At 54.9% G+C, this 14,675-nt stretch overlaps 7 protein-coding genes across 7 annotated transcripts, besides 1 other annotated feature; 2 read left to right on the top strand and 5 right to left on the bottom strand.

Annotated features, from left to right (window-relative positions):
* Positions 1-441: 441 nt before the first annotated feature.
* Positions 442-1,523, bottom strand: ACLA_043520 (ketoreductase sphI; the record flags this gene model as incomplete). The annotated part of the gene is made up of 2 exons (XM_001275058.1): positions 442-1,028; positions 1,100-1,523. The coding sequence occupies 2 exons, from the start codon at positions 1,521-1,523 to the stop codon at positions 442-444; spliced, it is 1,011 nt and encodes a 336-aa protein (XP_001275059.1).
* Positions 1,524-2,041: 518 nt separating this feature from the next.
* ACLA_043510 (cytochrome P450 monooxygenase sphH) lies at positions 2,042-3,789 on the bottom strand (the record flags this gene model as incomplete). The annotated part of the gene is made up of 3 exons (XM_001275057.1): positions 2,042-3,196; positions 3,251-3,523; positions 3,586-3,789. The coding sequence occupies 3 exons, from the start codon at positions 3,787-3,789 to the stop codon at positions 2,042-2,044; spliced, it is 1,632 nt and encodes a 543-aa protein (XP_001275058.1).
* A 910-nt stretch (positions 3,790-4,699) lies between these two features.
* On the bottom strand, positions 4,700-6,199 carry ACLA_043500 (transcription factor sphG; the record flags this gene model as incomplete). The annotated part of the gene is made up of 2 exons (XM_001275056.1): positions 4,700-5,246; positions 5,307-6,199. 2 exons carry the CDS (start codon positions 6,197-6,199, stop codon positions 4,700-4,702), a joined length of 1,440 nt encoding a protein of 479 aa, XP_001275057.1.
* A 73-nt stretch (positions 6,200-6,272) lies between these two features.
* ACLA_043490 (Zn(II)2Cys6 transcription factor domain-containing protein) lies at positions 6,273-7,148 on the bottom strand (the record flags this gene model as incomplete). The annotated part of the gene is made up of 4 exons (XM_001275055.1): positions 6,273-6,767; positions 6,821-6,866; positions 6,925-7,054; positions 7,115-7,148. 4 exons carry the CDS (start codon positions 7,146-7,148, stop codon positions 6,273-6,275), a joined length of 705 nt encoding a protein of 234 aa, XP_001275056.1.
* A 1,518-nt stretch (positions 7,149-8,666) lies between these two features.
* Positions 8,667-8,686: a microsatellite.
* A 900-nt stretch (positions 8,687-9,586) lies between these two features.
* Positions 9,587-10,666, top strand: ACLA_043480 (putative short chain dehydrogenase/reductase family oxidoreductase; the record flags this gene model as incomplete). Its single annotated transcript, XM_001275054.1, has 3 exons — positions 9,587-9,766; positions 9,840-10,146; positions 10,221-10,666. 3 exons carry the CDS (start codon positions 9,587-9,589, stop codon positions 10,664-10,666), a joined length of 933 nt encoding a protein of 310 aa, XP_001275055.1.
* A 52-nt stretch (positions 10,667-10,718) lies between these two features.
* On the bottom strand, positions 10,719-12,245 carry ACLA_043470 (acetyltransferase sphE; the record flags this gene model as incomplete). The annotated part of the gene is made up of 1 exon (XM_001275053.1): positions 10,719-12,245. One exon carries the CDS (start codon positions 12,243-12,245, stop codon positions 10,719-10,721), a length of 1,527 nt encoding a protein of 508 aa, XP_001275054.1.
* A 557-nt stretch (positions 12,246-12,802) lies between these two features.
* Positions 12,803-14,610, top strand: ACLA_043460 (MFS-type transporter sphD; the record flags this gene model as incomplete). Its single annotated transcript, XM_001275052.1, has 2 exons — positions 12,803-13,099; positions 13,159-14,610. The coding sequence occupies 2 exons, from the start codon at positions 12,803-12,805 to the stop codon at positions 14,608-14,610; spliced, it is 1,749 nt and encodes a 582-aa protein (XP_001275053.1).
* Positions 14,611-14,675: the final 65 nt, after the last annotated feature.

Genomic DNA, 14,675 nt, shown 5'->3' with positions numbered 1-14,675 from the left:
GCGCCAGCTGCAGGAAAAAATGGCCTGACTGTGTTTGAAGAATTGCAAGATGCCAAGGGTCATCAAGGATGGCAGGATACGTGAAAAGACCGCTTGCGTGATTCAATAACAAGCCATATCAGGGTGGCTCTGATGGACCCGGGCTGCTATAACCATGGTCTTAGTAGCAAAGTTGAAGTGAAGGGGTTATAGAGACTGGCAGGAAAACTCACATTGCGCTGAAACACCCTAAATCTGGCAGTCAAAGTACATGGAGGAGGCACTGATGTGTAGTGTAGTTGATTCCCTCCAAACGAGCTAACCCAGACGCAGAGTATAATGTCACTTATGCGATCTCGTATCTAGATTGCATCACTATAATAAGATCGAAACAATACTAGACGCACTATCTCATGACAAGCAGAACCAAACCAGCAGAGCGATATACTATACTCCGTACAGCTAACTCTTCGCAAACCCCAGTTGCTGCTCCACCACATCCCGCACCATCGCCTCCCAGGAACGCCATGCCAACCCCAACTCCTTCTCGGCCCTCCCCCCATCCATCGGCAGAAACCCCTCCTCGAGATCTGTCGAAATCCTCGCCCCGAGATCTGGATACTCCCGCTGCACAACCTCCGCGACCTCCTTCCACGACCTGCCTGGCCCCGATAACAGGTACCGCGACCCGTCCGCAACCCCCGGGTCCAACGCCCGGACATGCGCCTCGACCACATCGTCAATATGCACCCCGGGGACCTGTGAATGGCAGCGATGCGGGACCCCGGCCAGGAGCGTGTACCAGAGTAGTCCGTTTGAGGAGGCCTCGATTTCCTCGGCCGAGTTCTGCGTGGGATTGTGTCCGTAGACGAAGACGGGATGCAGCGTGACGAGCGCGTAGGACGGTGCGGCGGTGGTGCGGAACTTGTGCGCGGTTCGGTTGGCGAGGAGCTTCGAGGCGTGGTAGAGGCGCATGGGGACGCCGCGCGGGTCGGCGGAGGCTGCGAAGTCCTCGGTTTCGTCGAAGGTGAAGTCCCAGTCGTTGTCCTCTGATTTGTTTGTTAGTGGGGCTGCGACGCAGGAGGAATGACGGCGCGCAGGGACGTGAACATGGACTCACCCTTGATGATGCCGCCAGGGGGTACGCCGTCCAGCGGCATGAGCGCCGCAACCGATGAGGTGATTACGACCTTCTTGATGCTGGGCACGCGGGCTGCTTCCTCCAGTAAGGTGGTGGTTGCCCGCACGGCGGGCACGAAGTAGGCTTCCCTCTCGGTGCTACTGGGGAGGGGATGCGCGAGGTGGATGATGTAGTTCACTCCATCGAGGTGCTCTCTGTATGCAGCCTTGTCGGTCAAGCTGAGAGCCAGGGCATACTCCACCCGGGAGCTGTATTCCGATAGCAGAGCCTGTAACCTCTCAATCTTACATGCTTGTCGGTGCAGGATACGAAGACGGTAGCCCGCTCTGAGTAGTGCTAGAGCCGTGCAGCTGCCGATGAAGCCAGATGCACCGGTGATGAAGACCAATTCTTCCCCCGTCATGGCGGGAATCCCTCAAACTGGAAGAATATGTCTGTGAGTGTGAACGGTATACGGATATTTGCTGCTCAAGAAGGATGATGGTTTTGACGAGGGGTTCCTGAAACGGTTCTCCACACAAAGTAAGACACTGGTTACAGCCCCTACATATTGATAACCTGGCCAGTAGCATAATCTGGGAGAATTGAGACACATGCATGCTGTACTGCGCCGTTCCCGCCGGGGCCGGATTCCGTTCCCATGCATCGCGCCGTACTTCGCTGAGCATCTGACCTGCGGATGCCATTCTCCCCGTAATAGCGCTGCTCTAGCAGAGATCTAAGGCCCGTCGGTAGAATTGTAGATTATGCGATATGGCCGATCCGTGACGCGCCCCCCTCCTCCCTTCAACAAGAGGCAAGTATAGATCTAATGTATGGGATATCACAATGCCAGTAAACCAAGGATACAAAGATGATGCAATCCAACGCCCAGGCGATTCTCCCATCCAGGTAAATCCAAGTAGAACCACCCCCCAAGCCTCACCACCCATCCAACGGCGTAAATCTCGCCAAAACCCCATCCCTCGGCGCAATCGTCGCGCCCTCGCGCACCTCCAACGGCGCAGCGGGATCCCTCAACTCAAACTCAAAGCTCCCCACCAGCGCCGCGAGAAGACACGCCAGCTCCGCCTTGGCGAATCCCTGCCCAATGCAACTGCGCGGCCCGTGCAGGAAGCTCAGGAACGCGTAGTTGCTGCTCGCGCCGCCTGTGTTCGCCATCCCGGGCGCCATGAACCGGTCCGGGTTGAACTGGCCCCCGTCCTCGCCCCAGAAGTCTGGCATGTGGTTAATGAGTTCCGGCGCGATGACCACCTGTGTGCCCTTGGGGACCGGCTTGCCGAGTAGCGTGGTGTCCTTGAGGGCGACGCGCACCGTATTGGGCACGGACGGGTGGAAGCGGAGGACTTCGTTGCAGACAGCGTTGAGGTAGGGGAGGCTGTCGACTGTGCCTGCGTCGATGGGGGTGGGTGCGTCGAGGTTGATGGGTGGGAGGTTGGCGCGGACTTCGGCGCGGAGACGGGTCTGGACGGCGGGATTCTTGCAGAGCGCGTAGATGGCCCATTGCACTGCCGCGGCGGTGGTTTCGTGGCCGGCGCCGAGGAAGGTCATGAGCTGGTCGATGAGAGTCTCGTCGTCGAAGGTACCGCTGCGCATTGCGACGGAGATGATGTCGACGCGGGCCTCGGCGGTGGGGTCCTGCATCTTGCGCTTTTGATCGTCGATCATGCGCCGCGTGGCATCGCGGATGTTCCGGCAGCCGGCGTCGATGAGCTTGTTCCGCTTGGTAGGGAGCTTTGCGAGCCAGGTGGCATCGCCGAGGAGGATGCCAAGCATGAACATAGCCTTGGTTCCTAGGCCCGGTGTCGCAAAGATCATCTCGTAGGAGCGGCTGAGGGTGTTTTCGGGGTCACGTAGGGAGTCAAAATCCTGGCCCATGCCCGCCAGCCCAATGATGTCTAGTGACGATCGACTGGCCCAGTTTCTGACTTGGATCGTGTTATCCTCCGGAGACTTTCTGTCTTGCAGTTCCTTCCGGATCCGCCTGGCCATCTCGGCTCCTTTACCCCAGAAGACCGGGTAGAGATCCTTGACGTGCCGGTACGCAAAAGCCGGCTTGAGATTCTTCCGTTGAAACTGTGCATCATTAGTGGTTGACTAACAACTGAACATTACTCGGAGATACAATACCTTGTGAACATCGCCTTCGGCAATCAGGACGCCATTGCCGAGCACACGAGCCAACGCCTGCCGTATAACCAGCGGCTTTGCAAAGTCGTAGGCCTTGCTCACCAGAATCTCGCTTAAAGCCGTGGGATTGGTGACTGTGAGCCGCTCCATGTTCCCCACGATGTAGTAGCGGATGATTCCATCGTTCGGGACGTTCTTGGCCCACTCCTTCATCTGTGCATGGGGGGTGTCGACGAGCACGCTCGGCGCGTTACCCCTAAGCCAGTGTCGATTCTAGAGCATGTTAGGAGTTATGAAGGTTTCTAGCGGGGGCCTTGCGATTGACGGTCACTTACGGACGGGGTAGGGAAGTGTTTCAGTGGTGTGAAGAACCGAGCATACAGAAATAGTTGATAAACGACCTTTGACACGGTGATGGCTGTAAACAAGAGGATAACTGTGGCTATTCTAGACCCCCAGACGGCATAATCCGGTTTAAAAAACACAGCAGCCGCGACGGCGAGGTAAAGGACGCCGAGGTGATTACCGACGAGTCCCATAATGGCAGATGAGTGGTGCAGACACCGCGAAACAGAAGATAAGGCCGCGTTTTCTACGCCCGCTGGTAGTATTTTCGAAAATCCGAGTCCTACCTCGCGAACGTCTTGATAGACAGCTTAAACAATCAAACACGCAAGTCACCTCGGCGGTAAAGGTGCAGTGGCCTCTCCCTTGCTGCCCACTAACGCTACTCATAGCATAAGCCTACTTTTTCTGGTGGACGCGGCTGTACAGCTCCCAGTGGCTCCGGGGCCCGGGCGCCGTCTCCCCGTGCGAATGTGGCACATCTTGACTGCAGCCAAGCTTGTCCTAAGTTCCCAACACCGACCTTCCCCGGCATCATGCCCGGCTATGTCAGGAACGCCGTTTGCCAGTCACTGAAGGTTAGATCGTTCGCGTCTGTGCTATGTGATCGATAGAGACAGACACAGAGGTCTCTGTCATGTACCTGCCAGAGAGGCATGGCGGCTCACATGGCGCCCAGCAAAGTGAAATATAACTTCGTGGAGGAAGTTGAGCGCTTAGATTACTATGTACCAGGAGGTTATCAGCAGTGGTATGGGAATATGCATCGGGACCGGGTCAAGCGGTTTGACGAGTATATCCGATAGCCGCGGGAGAAGCATGGGCTGTACCTGTTTGCGGCAGAAGAGGAGGTGGCTTCTCATGGCATAATGAAGATGATGGAGGTTTCTTGAGCCGCGCCAGCGCGGTACGATCGACGAAGTTGTTGGATGTGAATGGATGCAGCGATGGGGACTGCCTGAGTGGCAACGAATGCAAGATGTATTTGGCAGCAGCTCTTAGAATGCCCGGTTCGGAAATATTCATGTATCATTATAATTACTTCATGTTCCATGCATCGTCTTGATGGTGATCTGGTATGGAGTCAACCGTCTCCGCGGCGCCCTAACTAACACTCTTCCAGAAGACCGTATCGCCCAAAGCTTCCATGCTCAGCGAGTTGAAATTATCGTTCCCATTGGAACCTGTCTTCGCAAAGCCCCTCAACTGCGGCAAGAAGTCATCCGCACTGCGGGCCAATTCCCCCCCTGCCGAAGGAATTGGGCTCAGGGAGGCAAACCCACTACCCGGATCCTGGAAGACGGCGCCGTCAAAGCGCGAATCAAAGGTCTCTTGACCGTTTGGAGCCATGTAGTTGTAACCTGTGGCTGGGGGAGAGAGCAGCTCGGACATCAGATACGAATTTGCGGTTCCATCTGACGGTGGTTTTTGTCGTTTGTGCTGGGCGTGTCGGGCTTTGAGTACGTCTGTCACAATCGCAGATAGTTGATACAGACGCCGGGTGTAGGATGCCTCTGCACGGCAGTTGGTGATGGTTTGGAGCAGGTCTACGAATTCTTGAAGCATGTCCATGTCCGTGGTTGGTTCTTGGCCGCAGAGACTGGAGGATATGACTTCGTAGAGGTATAGCGGTGGAAGAGATGCGAGGAAACTGTGAAGTAACAAGGTCAGTTCAAATCCAAGGCATGACTGGCCAACGAATTCAACCTACGACGAGAACACAGCATGGCTCCCCTGATCCGGAGAGGAATGCCAAAGACAAAGCAGGAGCTTCAAGCACATCCTCGCGACCTCGGGGCCGCGCTGGAATATTTGGTCCGGATGGTGTTTATGAGGCCATACAAGCAGCAGCTGGAGGCAGAGATATCTGACTGCCAACTGCAGGTCTGAGGCGGGACTCTCCGAGCATTTCTCTATCTTGTCCAAGTCCACTCCCGCGTCGGCCAGACAGGCTCGCAATCGAGACAAAGTTGTGGCTGCGAATTGCCGGACTTGATCCTCATTCCTCGGGCTGACCTGTACAGCGTATGTCTCCAAGTAGATACTTTCTTCGACCCTGGCCATCTCAGCTCGTGTTACTAAAGAAGGCGTGACGCCGTGTTCAGAAAGCATCAGGGACGAATCTAAATCCATATCGGAGACGGGTACACTGGGAGACGAGCCCGCTGTCCAGCAAACGGCCTTGTCAAGAATGTATAAGCAGTGTGAGATGTTTTGTCTCTCCTGAATGTCTTCGTCGCTTAGTTGACCATGCAAGGAACCGCATTGGTGGATGCCGATGGACTTGGCGCATCTCGCTGCGAGAGCTAACAGCGTCTCCGAGAGACCTATGGAGAAATACTGCTGCGCTACCATGTGCTTGACGTAGTCAGCATCTGATGAATTCTGATAGAGGCTCAGAGAGATCATGGTATGGCTTACCAGAGATAAGAGTGCCTGGACATTGACGACGTGAGAGGCGACCAGCTGATCGATATTGTTTACGGCACGCTTGGCGTTAGTGAGGAAGCCTGCAATAATATCAAAATCAATGGACGAGGTCTTGCGGGTCGATTTAGCCTGTATGGCCTCGCGCTGGTGAGCGCAGAGCGAGTCTGCGGTCATGGCCAGGAGAATGAGGTTGTTGCAGCAGACGATCGAAGCAAGGTCACGTTCGGAGGAGTTAGATTGCCGTAGGCTAGTGGCCATCTGCTTGAACCTTTTCTTTTGTCCAGATGGGGAAATGGTGATTGGTAGTGGTGAAATAGGGCTCGATCATGGCATCCAAGATGGCGAACGGAGGCGTCGTCGGTAGCGATCTGTCGGCGAGACAAGTCTTGGATTCGTCGGCCTGGCTAACCAGGATATTGATCTTGTGTTGTGCTTGGAGCACGCATTCTCGTGTGCTCTCTCGTTCAGTCTCCGTACTGTCCGACAGCTCGTCCTTGATCGTGAGCATCAGCGCTTCCAGCGAGGTCGGGCCAAAGTATCTTTGATCATTGCCGTGGTCCAAGAGAAAACGACCCAGTGGCCGTGTGAAGACCGGCGCTTTCGATCCATCGGGAAACCGTGGAGGGGTCAATTGAGGCGTCGGTCTCGAGGGACTGGACGGGTATCTCGAGGAAGGAGGCGAGACCACGGCTGAGCCCTCGAACAACCTCTTCAGTGATCGCTGGGTGTCGGCAAGTGAAGTCTTCGAGCACAGTTATTCCAAGCCTGTCCGTCTACGGAGCGCATATGTCTTACCTCTAGCTGTTGAAGGCGGCTGCCCATCCCCAGGATCGTATGGCTCCTATAGATCATGAGATTACAGCCATCATGTGTATCAAATCCCAGTGTCCAGTACATACAGAAGAGTGGTTTGATTGCACTTTTTGCCCTGACCAGACCACTCGCACTGCAAGCCCAGCCGGCCACAGTTTCTGCATGATGGCTTTTCTCGACTGCAGCGGATCTTCCTGACCCGGCATTGGTCGCACACTGGGCGAAGTGATAGGTCACATCAGCCTTGCTTGTTCTGTGGGATTGAGATTCCCTTACCGGTGTACTCGTCTTTGGTGATTTCTTTGGCCATATTGATTCTTTGATTCGGGCCTTGGATTGTACTCTAGCACAAACAACTACGCTCTCGTGTCCCCTCCCTTGCGATCCGGGGCAATCACCATGGGCACGAAGGATTTATAGTAAATGATAACGGATTGCTTGCCTCGCGCACGAGGACCATTATCCACCGTACCCACTTCGTTCACCCTGCCTGTCCCTTTTGCAGGCTGACATGCATACTCAACGAGGGCGACTTCACCCCATCACCGACGGTCGAACACCAACATACTTTTTGCGTGCTTCCAGTCTCGACCAGGCCTGAGTAAGCGCTAGCCGATCCTACACGAAACTAGGCATGTGGTTTGTAACATCATCTTCCAAGCTTAATAGCGACGCCGTCCGAAAATGTACATGAAGCTATTCAGCCTATTGTACTCTACATGTAACATGCCGGCGGTCGAGCCTATAGATATGAAGAAAGGACGAGCAGAGCCATCTTCGGCCCCGCCATGCATCCTGACTCGATGTCCTCGACGCGATTCGACGTTTCGGCTGCACTAGCGTGAGGCGTATTGTGAAGGCGTCTCTTCCCTCCGCGGCTCTAGACCTTCTTGCCCCTCTGTATGTGTTGGCGGGATTCGTAGATCCATCCTGGTGGGGATATGACGGCGCCGGCGGAGCGCAGCCACCGATCTCCCAGCGGTCCGTCGATTCCCTTGATCCGTAGGGTTGCAGGGTAGTTAGAGGCTATACGAAGTAGAGGTGGGCCGATCATACGCAAATATCTAGCTATTGGTGAGGCAGAGAGCTTCGAGAGATTCAACCGTATTTCTCCGGCGTGCGCTGCGGACTGCACGAGGGGACAGGGTTGTGTTTTGTGGTCATGGGCTATAATTCGGACACCACGCAATCCTCTTTCTGTATTCCCGACGCTGAAGATCCGATGGGGCGGTTTTTGAGTTGATGTCACTATACTTAGGAATGGTAGTACAGCGTCCTAGTCGGGTGCTACATTGTTCGGTGGTGGTATCTCGACAGCGAATTTCGATAACATGGTGGAGGTTAGCAAGCCAGAGTAGGAGCAGGATTTAGAGGATTGAGCTGGGCTTGGCAGGCCGTGTTTATTGTTTATTGATTCGTATTTTCACGCTCCTCCATCTGGCACATCCTTGTTGGCTTTGACACTATCGAGGAGTTGTATTGAGCCGAACGATCAGCATCGCGGAGCTACATTCCTCTACCAACAGACATTGGCAGTCGAGTTTTATCATTGGTCTGTCAGGTCGAACTTAATAAGGGCCTGTATTACTCAAGAGTAAGCGGCCCCTCTTGCTTCCCCCTCTGCAGTGAGATTCAGATTCTTAACCCTTGCTTAGCACGTCGCTCGTGCCTATTCATTGGCCTTCTTCGGCATAATACACGAGTCCGCAAATGCCCTTACTTCGCTGTCACACACGGACTGAGAGCGCTAGGTATTGTGCAGAGGTCTCGTGTCGAAGTGATGGCCATTAAGCTGATACAGATTCTGGCATGACACTGCTGGCACCCCAGATAGATAGATAGATAGATGATGGGAGTGAGTAGTACCATTTATCTATCTCTCTGTGTCAAATATTCTATAGAAGAAAGTTAACCGATCCTGCTCAATCTAGCACGGAGTACTTACATAGATTTAGATTGCGCCCCATTCCTCAGGGGGTGGAAGGGGCGTTAGTACCCCATATTGAGCATCGCGATGCTCATGTCTAGCGTGAGGGGGTGGCGCATCCTCTAGCCCTGAAAGCGTCTGGTGCCAGCAATGGTGCAATCGAGGCAGCAGTGCCCAAGCCTCTCTTGACGAGTCAATCTACTGGTCCGTCCTCAGTAGTTTACTCAGTAGACCACCGGTACTCGTAACCGAGGACCTTCCGCGGATCAATAGCGAGTCAAGTCAAGCCATCAGAACGTAAGGTTAGGTTAGCTTTAGCAGGGATCTAGTTTTAGTCAGGATGACAGAGGACTCGATTGAACATTTAATATGCCGCTGTAGCATCTCGAGGCTCGGGGACGGGATCCGTCGCCGGGGAGCGGTATTGACTGTGGCCGATTGGCCGTGCTGGTGTTGGACAGGATGATCTCTCTTTGGTAGGATTGAGGACCGAGATAGCAGTTTCTAAGGCTAGCAGCGAGCGTCAATTAAATCGAAACAAGGCGAAGCATTCTTCAGTCTCCTGAACCGAGTTCAACGAACTTGGATACGATTCAAAGCGAAAAGCAAAAAAAATGAAACCAGCTCAGGATCTTGTTGGCAAGGTCTGTACATCCTCCATGGCTTTATTCGCACATGAACAAACAATCCGCTCCATTCTCCATCCCCCTCACGCCTGTCATCCAGTCGCTGATACCCGCAGACCGTCTTCGTAACAGGTGGTTCTGGCGGGTTGGGAAAAGCCATCTCCAACGCCGTTGCGGCGCGTGGTTCGACCCCTGATGAATTTCGAAAACACTTGCACCACGACTAATATCCAGTACACAGGCGCACATGTTACGATCTTTGCAAGACGCCGTGGACCGCTGGAAGATGCGAAAAAGGAGATAATTAGCAACTGCACGGACGCGAGCCGGCAAGACATCAACGCGGTGGCTGTGGACATGGCCGATGCTGCCGCAGTACGTTCCCTCCCAACCCACGTGGTGAAGCTGTCAATGAAAGCCCTGAGAACCGGAGGGTAACGTGTAGCAGGTCGCAGACGCATTCCGCTCCCAGCCTCGAATCGCCGACTTCCTCTATTGCTCCGCAGGCGGCAACCATGCCGAGAACGGCTTCATCGCGGATCTGCAGGCCTCGCAGCTCGACTCGTGCATGAAAAATAACTACTACTCGACTGCGTATGCGGCGAAAGCAATGCTGGATATCTGGGTCCAGGCGGATAAGCAGGAATTCGCCGATGACGTGACCAGACGGATCTCAGAGCCCAGGAGGAGGAAGATGGTGTTTGTCAACAGCGCAGCGGCCTTCTTGGGGATCCCGGGGAGCGGTGCCTATACGCGTAAGAGCATCTCTCTCTCTCTCTCTGGCATCAACCGCATTGTTTGATGGTCTATCTGACTGACAATCCCCCAGCCGCCAAAGCCGCCGTCCGCGCTCTGGCAGACACCCTCCGGTTCGAGGTCCTGCGCCACAACTCCCCGCGCACCACGTACTCCATCCACATCGCCTTCCCCGCGGACTTCATCTCTCCCGGCTTTGTGCTGGAGCAGGATACCAAGCCGAACCTGACGAAGCGGATCCAGGGCACCGACGTGGCGACATTCGCGCAGCTGGAGGCGAAGTTCCCGTCGTCGGAGAAAGTGGCGCGCGGCATCATTGCGCGCGTGGAGAAGGGCGATTTCATCATTTGTGAGGATTCGCTGGCGGCGAGCTTCTTGTTTACGAACATGGTTGGGCTGAGCCCGAAGAGAGGGCTTGGGATTGTGGATTCGCTCATGGGTGTCGTTGTGGGATGGTTGGTTGTACCGATTCTGAGGAGGCGGTGGGAAAGGATGTGTCGGCAGGATGGGAGTATGTAGATAGCATTGGCATTCAAGAGATGTATATATGCATTATGATGACGGACTTTTATTATTCATCAGACATGGAACGTAGTTGTTGCTCTACGGCCGGCCATGCCCCTTTCCCTAGCGTATACAACAGCCAGCAATTACCAACAGCATCTTTCCCAATGACAACGCCGGTATTGCGTGTCGCGTATCCTTTCGTCCCGGTGCCCTGGACACTAGATGGCCTACCTACCGCGTTACTCCGTTTGTCGCGTGGCGTACCCTCTCTCACGACTGCGGCGGAAAAATCAACCTCAAAGAGTCTAGCTTTGACCCAATTCGATATCATCATGTTGTACATGCCCGGGTCTCCAAAAAGAGCTGGATGATGCGCGTTATCGAGCGTATCTCTCTGAATGGCATCTAGAGCCTGCAGCTGTTTTGCATTCCGTTGCTGGATCAGCGACTTGCGGACCTCCAATGCCGTGACGCTCAAGGGCTCCTCCAGAATCTGACGAACGGACAGGAAAGTCAGAGTCGCAAACACGGCATTCGTGACCAAGGCACTAGCAGCCGATGGGATGTGGCCCAGCTGGGCGAGAATTGACCGACAACAATAAGTGTTACGCATATTGACGGTGCGGCCAGATCGGGGCTTCTCGGCGCGGAGAACGACACGCGTCCACCAGGCGAAGAGAATATCGCCCTCACTGACGAAAGGGGGTTTGTTGCTGTCGCTGGTGTGCTGCGATGCGAGCTCCGCCATTGCGGCCTTGCGCATCCGTTGGAGGTGCTTCGTGGGTAGGAATATGAGCCGTTCCTCCTCCCGGTGCTTCCAGAACAGCTCTACTGTGAAAACATACCGCAGCGCGAACAGGAACCAAGTCCACCCGATCAGCAGTATGTCGGCGAAGACGTACTTCTGCACTGGTGCCGTCTTCATCCCCGATAGATTGGCTAGCGGATCCTCCAGGAATCCTTCAAACGGCTTCACTTCGTCTTCGTGGCCCCGCAGCACTGCGGTCCACGCGTCGAGGAAAGCATTCAAGCCCATCATGTCCATCAAGCTGTGCAGGAAAGAAACCGTGACGAGGGTTGCGTCCTGAAAAACGATGACCCGAATCCCCAGCTGAGGACTATCCGAACACAGCCAGTCCTCCAGGCGATCTGGGAACCCTGCAGTCCGGATGAACGATCGGAACTCCGGGGCAGCAGTATATGTGACGTCCAAGACAGCGGGGCGACCCGCGGCGTCAAGATGGTGAGCGTCAGCCAAGCGTGATGCTTGCGAATGATCCGCCATCTTCATATCATATGTGTCTGTGGAGTACACAAAACCCGGTCGCTTGTCATCGAAGCATTGAGGAACATGGTATTCTAGTCCCCCCTCTGCGTTCCGGCGGGTGCGAGCCCCGAGCTTGCGCCAGTTTCCGAGTTCGAGGAGTCGCGAGAGCGCGCGACGAAGCTTTTGCGGGTCCAGGACATCATCGAAGCGGAAGGTGACGTCGAAGGAAAGGCCTCGCGTGTGGTGGTCGTCGTCCCAGTAATGGAACGGGATGATGGTGTCGGTTGGCACGGTCGGCGGGGGAATCTTCTTCTGGGGACGCATACTCGCCGTTCAATAACGATAGCTGTTTCGTTGAGGAGATCGTTGTGATGTGATCATTAACCAGCTGCATCGTTTGAACGTCTGTGTTGTATAGTGCCATGTTTCTGTACTCCCTAATCCGTAAGCTGTCAGCGCCAGCCATCAGCCATCAGCCATATTGATCCACCTCCACCCCGGCCCGAGCCCGCAGATCGGAACCCGCTTCCTTTAATCGTGCACTAACACGGACGGCGCCAGAGGGAATCGATGGGGCCAGTGTTCTGGCTATCCCCACTCTCACGATGGCCTTGTTCAGTCATTCTCTTCTGTATCCTCCATAATGCAATCAACCCTCAGAATCCGCCCTTTGTGCTCGATTCTTCCCCACACGTGACAGCGACAGGGATCCGGCTGAGTCATACGCGTCCGGACGGAAGAAGGCTGCTCCGGCTTCCGATCCGGCAACAAAGGGGGCATCTTCTTCCATCTGACTCTCACCACTCGACCTTCGTTTGTGTCAGTGTTCGGGTTGATCGAGGTCCAGTCGACGGCGGTCTATTCATCACGATCTGACAAGAATGGGCATGCCTGGGTTCAACGCTAGAGATGGGACCAGTGTGGAGATATCCCAATCCGCGGCTCAACCAGAACTAGATCCAGAGCCTCCATCAGAAAAAATAGGGACAGACGCCGAGACAGGGGCGCAGACAGGGGCAGAAACCGGCGCAGGAGACATTCCAGCTGAAAGAGTGAACCCTGACGATGGCGGGGCAAAACCGAAGAAGTCTCTTGCATTCAAGCTCGCCTTCATTGGCCTCGCTGCCAGTCTGTTTGTGTTCCAGCTAGATGCAACAGCCCTCGGTATCGCTCTTCCAGTAAGCAATACCACCTCTCCATCCGCTGTTGCGCAATCGAAGACTAAAACCACCGGCAGACTATAGCTGCGGACCTCAATGGCGGAAGTTTAGAGTCCTTCTGGGCCAACTTGTCCTACACGCTCTGCGGTCTGGTCATGCAGCCAGTGTGGGCCAGTATCTCCAACGCATTCGGTCGCAAACCACCGTTGTATGTGTCGATGGGGCTGTTCTTCATCGGATCCATTGTCTTTGCCGTCGCCCAGAACATGAACACGGTTATCGTGGGCCGCGTCCTGCAAGGGTTCGGCGGCGGAGGGATTGACGTGCTCGCAGAGGTGATTCTCGCCGATATGACGACTCTGGAGGAGCGCTCGAAGTATCTCGGCCTGATGGCCATCCCCATGGCTGTGGGGAATATTATGGGACCCTCTGTCGGTGCCCTCTTCTCTACCTATGCTAGCTGGAGATGGATTGGATGGATTAACCTCCCGTTGCTGGGGATCGGGACTCCCTTGGTGTTCTTCTTCCTGAAACTACGCCCCGTTCCCCTCGATGCATCGCTCGCTAAGAATCTGGAGCGCCTCGACTGGATCGGCATGGCGCTGGTCGTGGTGGGTATCACTATCTTCGTCCTACCCCTCAGTTGGGCCGGCTCCCTCTTCCCGTGGGTCTCGTGGCAGACTCTCGTACCACTGTTGTTGGGAGTTGCGGTGCTGGTCGTCTTTGGCTTTTACGAGGCGAGACCTGCAGCTCCAATTGTTCCGCACCGTCTGTTCCACTCAAAGACCGGAAACATGACGCTGATCGGAGGCTTTCTGCATGGCGCAGTTCTGGTCTCGCTGCTACAGTATCTCCCTCTGCTCTACCAGGCCGTCCAACTCGAATCGGCAATCCTCTCTGCCGTCTCTTTGCTTCCCACTGTCTTTCTCAGTGTCACCTTCGCCGCCATCTCTATGATGATGGTGCCGTTGTTTGGGGGATATGTCTGGATTCTGAGGCTGTCCTGGGTCATCCTCACGCTTGGAACCGGCCTGCTCGCTTTGTTCGACGTTGGATCCTCATCCTCCATGCGTTTTGGACTTCCAATCCTCTGGGGTGTGGGTGTGGCCTTGCTCCGCCTCAACTTGCTTCCTATGCAAGCGAGCGTCAAGAATGTTGACGATACCGGCCTGGCGATCGGACAGTTTCTCACCATCCGTATGTTCGGCGGTCTCGTGGGTCTGACGATTGCGTCGACGATTTTCAACACTGTCTTCTCGAACTCTATCGCCTCGTCTGCGGTCCAACTGACTGGTCCTTTGGCACCTCTTCGCGATACCTCCAATGCGGTTGCGTTTATTGACAAGCTGCGGTCACTGGACATCTCTTCGGAGGCCCTTGATCCGGTGCTCAGGGTGTACCTGAAGTGTTTCCAGACCATATTCTACACGATGACGGGGCTGAGCGGACTGGGATTGGTGACTTCGATATGGATAGATGAGATTGACCTCAAAAGCCAGAGCCTGGGTAACCAGCGCTTCGAGGACTAGTAACAAGCATAACGACTATATATTTATCCAATGCACCTAACCTTATTCTACTTGGTGGGAATCAA

This window comes from Aspergillus clavatus, genomic scaffold, assembly GCF_000002715.2.
Source record: "Aspergillus clavatus NRRL 1 1099423829792 genomic scaffold, whole genome shotgun sequence".
Taxonomy (NCBI): domain Eukaryota; kingdom Fungi; phylum Ascomycota; class Eurotiomycetes; order Eurotiales; family Aspergillaceae; genus Aspergillus; species Aspergillus clavatus.
Note: the sequence above shows the minus strand (reverse complement) of the source record. Positions and strands in the feature narration are given on the sequence as shown.